This window comes from Crocuta crocuta, unplaced genomic scaffold (assembly GCF_008692635.1).
Source record: "Crocuta crocuta isolate KB4526 unplaced genomic scaffold, BGI_CrCroc_1.0 scaffold783, whole genome shotgun sequence".
Lineage (NCBI taxonomy): Eukaryota > Metazoa > Chordata > Mammalia > Carnivora > Hyaenidae > Crocuta > Crocuta crocuta.
In genome coordinates this window covers 26,009-33,294 of record NW_027527136.1, presented here as the reverse complement: position 1 = coordinate 33,294, position 7,286 = coordinate 26,009, and the positions used below count along the sequence as shown (strand labels likewise).

Below are 7,286 nucleotides of genomic sequence, written 5' to 3'. Positions count from 1 at the left end.
TCCTTGTCCCGCGAACTTGGATAATCTCTGCTTGAATAACTTAAAAAAGAAGCAAACTGTTAAAATGTAATTTCTAATGCCCAGAATATATTTTAAGATGCTGAAAAATACCAAAATTTTTTCAATGGGCAGCCTTGAATCCACTTTTCTCCAAAGAAGATACACAAATGGCCAACAAGTACATAAAAAGAGGCACAGTTAGTCATTAGCTAATAAATACAAATCGAAATACTACTTCACACCTATCAAGCTAGCAATTGCTTAAAAATGGAAAATATTAAGTGTTTGTAATGCTGAGAAACTTGAATCTGTACTTTGATGATAGAACTGCAAAGTTAAGTATAATCCATTTAGGAAAAGTTAGTTTCTTAGAATATGAAACAGAATTAATATACGACCCCAGCATTCCACTCCTAAGTATATGCCCAAAAGAACTAGAAACAGGTACTGAAATACTATCAACTTTCACAAAGAAAGTTTACTATGGTGAAAATAACCCAGACTATGTTAATTATATATGCAGTGGAATATAAAATAACCATTAAAATAACCATAAGGGTTCATACTACAGGATGGAGGACTCCTGAAAATACTTATGCTAAAGGAAAGAAGCCATTTGGTTTCATGCCATTAGTAGGATATTCTGTATCTAGAATAGGTAAATCAACAGAGACAGAAAACAGATGGGTGTTTGTTAGTCTCTAATAAAGGGTGAATAGAACCCTAAATGTTACAAGGTTTTATTGTAGGATAAAATATTTTGCAAGTAGATAAAGGTTGTGATTGTAGAACACTAAATGTGCTAGATGTTTCTAAATTGTTAACTTAAAATACTTAGTTTTAGGTTAGAACTTAAGCAACAAAAACTATTACTGACAATTTATATACTTTGTTTTCCTTTATGTATCTTTAATTGATTAACCTTTTCAAAAAAAGAGCACAAGCAGAATCCCATATGGGGTTTGATCTCTTGACTGTGAGATCACTATCTGAGCCAAAATCAAGTGTACGATGCTTAATCGACAACTAAGCCACCCAGTTACCCCTCCTTTACCTATCTTTAGTATTGTAACCATCATCTCTTGGTGACATATAATAATCTCTCCGGGCAGAGACTGGCTCTCTGCGTGAAGGACCTCCATAGTTTTCTCTTCCACGGGACAGTGGACCTTTAATTTAAAGATTCTGAAGTAAGTGCCTCAATAACTTTAAGATCAAAACACTGATTTCTTTGCACAACAATTCTTAAAGGTTTCTCCTTTAGAATATTGTTCATTGTCTACATTTTTACATATCTTTCTTAAAGGTTTTGTAAAACTCTGATATCTTCCACTCCATATGTAAATTTTTCATAATCTTTAAATTATCATTAATTGCTAAAAAAAGAAAAAAGTTCTTAAATATAAGCAATCATATATTCAGTGATTAAATCTGTCTACATTCCTGTCAGCTTTTCCCCCTATTTGGTATGGTCCTACTTAATCTATCTCGTTTAGGTTACCTACAAGTCTATTAATCATTGTTTTTACTCTCACTGTTCAATATACTCTCCATTGTAAGATCCTACTACAGCCAAACTATTATTTTTCATATTCAAACCTTTTGTTACTGCAGTCCTGTTTAAATGTTCTGATTGTTCCTCAAAAACATGGTTATTTATAAAGCAAAGTTATTGAAACTTATTTTCAACCTCCATCTTTCCTGAACTACTTTCCTTAGTGTTTTAATGCTAGTCTTAGCCATTATTTCAGGTCTCAAGATACTCTTTATGGTCTTATGTTTTACCTGTGTATATATACAAACACTGTCAAAAATACTGGCTTAGTGTCACGAGTATTAACACAGCAAACATTTATAAGTTACTTTAATGTATTAATTATCCCATTACTTATCAGTTTCCTATACAGTCTTTTCTATAGCCACCTTACTGTAATAAAGGTTCAATCTAAAAGTCTCCACTCTTTCATATATCCCTATTCCCTTTGTTTCTTCAATCTCTCCACGAAACAAATTTTACCTCTTCCTGCTGTATCACTTTGTTTACTACTCCCAAGTGCAAAACTTCTAGTACTTATATATGTAATATACCCTGCTACCTCTATGATTTTGCTCATTTACAATGATGTTTTTCTTTAAATTTCTAAATGTTCTTGGTATGACCTAAACATTTTCCATGCCTTTCTATATTCCACTATCCTTCAAAGCCAGTGCTTCTCACAATGCTTAACCCAAAGACTCACATGGAGTGAATTATTCAGTGATTAAAACTGCTCCAGCAAGAAGGTATTTACTTCTCCTTACTTCTTTTTACCTTCATAGGAATTAGCACAAAACCTTCAAACTGTTTATTGACTGAAGTACCTACGTTATCTTCTTTCAGCTACAGAAGATGAATTCTGTTGATTGCCAATTCATCCCACTCACACCAACAATACTATCATTTCTTGGTATACTATATTCCAAATTCTTTATATATACAATACCAAACTAAGTAGTAGATAGCTTGTTCTTTGTAATGATAGCAAAACTGATTTCCAGTGTTTTACTTGAAAGTACTGTACCTTTGTTAAAATATGACACAAATACTCTCTTCATATACTAATTCTTACAATTAGTTCGTAGAATTCAGCCTTCATTTATTTAAATCTCTCATTGGAAATGTACAGGCTTCTTGTATAGTTTGAATTCAACAAATTAAATTTAGCTTTACTGATGTTCTAACAGATCATATAAAGGATAAATTTGATAATGACAATCTCTATTTTACAAGGCTTAAATAGCAATGACAAATTAAGGTAACTAAATTTTTCAGATTTCTCTAAATTAAAAGATATATTTATTTCTTCCCTCAAGAGTTTTCTATGCCTTTTTGCTTTCTTTTCAGTTCAATTCAAAATCTTACACCTCCTTGTCAAAATTATGTTCTTATATTTGATGATACTCATCTCTTGCTTTGTCTTAATTTAAAATTCCCTAAGGACTCTTACAACAGTTTAAAACACAAACTCTCCATCAATCTCAATGTCTTCTGTATAGTTCCTAAATAACTGCACTTCTAATTTCCCCCAATTTAGAGTGTCAGACTCCTTTAAGTCTATCAGTTATTTTTTAATCAAATAGCTATCCATGTGTACAGTTGTCTTCTCAGCTAATTAACAAAGTATTTTAAATTTATTAAAGATGAAATACACTACATATTTCCTTCCCAGTGAGAGAACTCTTGGAAGTAGAAAGTATTTCTTCTCTGTACTTACATTTCTTTATATACTCACACAACAAAAACAATGCCTTGCAAATAAACATTATAATTTTAATACTGAAGTTTCTAATAACTTTTACATTAGGGCATCATTAGCACAGAACCTTTTTTGAGATCTATGCTGAGACTAAGTGTGTATCCATCATCAATCATACTTCAAACAAAATTTTTATAGAAAAGCACCATTATGGTCCAAACACAGAACAGTATGGCAACACGTACTTACTTTTTATAATTAAATATAAACCAGGTGATCAAAATATATAGTCAAACTATGCTATACATCAAAATACTCTCACAGACCACTAATATTCATGAAAATGTTGACCTTGAATACATATGAAAATGAAGCCTGCTAATCAAACCATGTTCATAAGAACTGTAAGAAAAATGAAGAGGTCTATAACAAATATGCCCTTAAAGGGAGACCCCATTATGCTGTTTGCCAATTACCTACTCCATCTAAAATTAGACGCTGAATATTTAGTTCTTTACCGAAAATAAGTTAGTGATCACTAAATATGCCCCATATGTTTCCTCACCTTCCACTGTGCTTCTTGAAATTTAAACACTCAGCTTAAAATAGGTGATTTTCAATTCATAAGTAACTATCATCTTTGTAATTTATAACATTTACCTCTTTCTCCAATCCCTCTATTGCTACGCCCTGGGGCAGAAAGAGCAGATCTTTTAGGAGGAGGACCTCGACTTCTTAAAGATGAACCTCTTTTTACTGGAAAGGGTCCCCTGGAAGAACTCATGTTGAGATTAAGAGTATATTCACGATCATCTGTATTTAAATGAAATCTTTTTGGTAAGTAGAATGAAAAAAATTTTTAATGATCAAGTTTCAATTACCGTTTAAAAATCTTTACTAAACAATATTATGGGCTTAAGCATTCATCTTGTATAAACTAATAGTGTTTCCTTATAAAACATAAATGTAAATCGAAGATTTCTGATGAAAGTCAATTTGGAAAACCTAGAAATTTAAGAAGCATTTTATATTTACATGAAAGAGACACACATTTGGGTATAACTGAAAGAGAGGAGAAAAATGATAAATAATTGCTCCTATAATCCTGGTGTCAAGAAAGCTTTTGAAAAATAGAAAACATAGACACAAATCCAAGTTATTTTAAAAAATAAAAAAGGGACTGTATTTCAAAAATGCAATATCTAAGAGTAAATGTACATACTGTTATTCAAGTTCACTTATAAAATGATAGTAATTATCATTAAAAATATATTCTGTTCAATATTAATATTTTAAGTAATGCATATTAAATAATCAAAAATCATTTATCTTTTAAACTAGAAAAATTCCCCACTAAGAAAAATATGAATATTCATAAACATGGCAGGAATGGGTAAAATTTTCTCGTGACCAATTTAGTGGAGAAAAACAAACTATTTTAAAATGGGGCAAACTTTGCAATTCTACTTTAGGAGACATTTCCTAAAAATCACGCGTGGTTATCAAAAATGGAAGCTGAGTGTTTGATTTGAAGATTGGTTGACAGGTGAAACATAATTTATGTCTTACATGAAGGGACTCCCTTTCACAATGAATAAAAAAGATTTCTCTGAAAAGTTCATATATACCATTGTCAGTAACTCATTCTCCCTCCCACACGCATAAGAAAGGTACATACTATTTGTGAAGCAGCAGCTTTTAAGATTCTGAGTTAAAGACATCTTCAAAAATCTAAGAAAGCTATAGATTATTTCCTATATTTTCCCAAATTCAAGTTTCTTCACAAAAGACCAAAGGAGAAAACCTACCTTTCAAAATGGCAATAGAGATTTGCATAGATGTTTGCACATGAATACATGGAAAACAAGTACTTCAAGGCTAATCCTAAAGTATGAAGTGTTACACATGAAATGTGTACTTTGAGTGATTTTACTTTCTCTTGTGTACTTTAAAAGATTCCCTAATATTTCTGTGATGCAATGAAATAATTCCCACAATAAAAAAGATTACATAGAATTTTTAAAGGTAAGCCAAGTTTTCTAAACTAATCTCTATGTTCAACATGGGGTTCAAACTAACCCCTAGATTAAGAGTCCAATGCCCTACCAATAGAGCCAGGCAGGCATTGTTATGAACAACCAATTTTAACTTCTGTAAAACCATACTATCAATAAAAATGAGTACTGAGGAAATATTATTGATGTGAACAGAAATAACTGGTAATACTGGTAAAACAGTCGAAGTTTAGCTTTATATTTATGCCATTTCACTGCAAGATTATATATTTTGCACATTATTAATTTCAGTCATTTTAATCCTATAAATCCTAAGCATTTATTACCTAAGCATTTATTAGATGCTTAGGAATGTTAATTCCTCATCTAATGAATCTAACAGTTCACTCTGCTCACAAAAGATGGAAATAAAAATGGAGATATTTCCCTACATTCAAACTTACTGTTTTCTGGTTCTATGTTTGCATCCTTATATTTTAAAACATTACCCAAGTGTCCTCCACGTGAGGGACGAGCTCTCACTCCTCCACTTCCTCCTCTTCCACACCTCAGGCTTCGTGGATGGCCTCTGCTTCTTGGAGGAGGTGGTGGTTTACGTCTACCACCACTTTCAAAAGAAGGTTTGTTGGCTTGCTCTACTTTAATTGTTTTTCCATCCAAAGACTAAAAAGTTTAAGTACAATAACCATAATATTACACCAATTTAAGTTTAACAAATGAACAAATTTTACAAATCTAGTAATTACTGAAACTAAAATCAAGTTAAAGATCAATGTGTTTTGTTCCCCAAAAGCATGCATTTTACTGACCAGGCTCTTCATCTGCTAAATACTGACAGGTGATCAAATAACAAATAACTGTCCTCCATTAAGCCATTCAATACAGAAGCACATCTAGTTTTCATTAAAACTCTTGGCATGTTACTGTTTAAAAAACAAACAGCTCTCACATTTCATGAAAGTCAACATTTTTTACCATACAGCTCACTTCATTTTTGTTACTCTATCATTTAAAACTTCCAGTGTCCCAAAAGTATATAAAAACAATTGTGTATGTCACTTAGAAAACAAGTTACTAGTATTTATTCAAAATGATTATTTATATTCTGCATTAGTTATTATTTGTTGTTAAAAATTAAAATTTCCTAATACAATGTAGTTGTATTTACTCCACCTAGTTTTGACAGTTCCCTTTATTTTTCTTTAAGAGTACACTTACTTGGTTCTTTAATATGTTTTTGTCATACTCAGTTCTTACTTAGTTTTGGTTTAAACATTTTCCTAAAAATCACCTTTTTAATGTAGTACTTTATACTCTACTTTCTCAGGACTGTTTAAAGTTTGTAAAATCTCAGTAATTTCAGAATATTTTATGGAAGCAAACTTATTTTTAAAAACATAATTTTTAGTAGCTGTGCCACATAGGGGAGCCTCAGTGTTCCACTCCCGGCCCCTCCCCCATTCTTTCTCTCTCAAAATAAACATTTAAAAAATTGTTGCACATAAAACATTCTGGGATTGTGTATTATTTTTTGAAAAGAATCTTAAGTCCTAAATTCCTACCGAGAGGTCAACTGGGCCCAAGCCCAATCTATAGAGCCACAGATAGCAGTTCTACCTTAGAGACTCAACTGCTATTTCTGGGTCAAAAATATTTTCCACATTTATGTATGGCTGCTTCCTTCACAAAATGCAGGAATCAGCTAACATCTCTTGATCTTCATGTATAAAGACATTGTCAACCCCCCCTACAAGCACTAACTAAATTACCTATTTTTCTAGTGTTTTTGTGCACATGAAAATAATTGAATTTGTATATACTTTTACATACATGTTTCTTATCTTTTATCCTGGTATACAAAAAAATAGATACTTAATTTTATTTACAACCATTAATTGCATTACCAATGGCTGGGACTCAATGGGACTCAATAAAATGTCTGGTGAATGAAATAAAAATAACTTCCACACAAACCGTATGTTCTTGTGCTTAAAAACCAGAAATCAAAGTAATTTTTATCAAATATTATAAATAA

At 31.4% G+C, this 7,286-nt stretch overlaps 1 protein-coding gene across 1 annotated transcript in view; it reads right to left on the bottom strand.

The window, feature by feature from the left end:
* LOC144226375 (RNA-binding motif protein, X chromosome-like) overlaps positions 1–7,286 on the bottom strand; it is a 10,623-nt gene that overhangs the window by 1,377 nt on the left and 1,960 nt on the right. Inside the window, exons 3-6 of the mRNA XM_077757799.1 lie at positions 5,740–5,914; positions 3,897–4,049; positions 1,055–1,169; positions 6–39 (exon numbers count right to left, since the gene is read on the bottom strand). Of these exons, the coding sequence (XP_077613925.1) occupies positions 6–39; positions 1,055–1,169; positions 3,897–4,049; positions 5,740–5,914 (477 nt within the window). The remainder of the gene's footprint in view (positions 1–5; positions 40–1,054; positions 1,170–3,896; positions 4,050–5,739; positions 5,915–7,286) is intronic.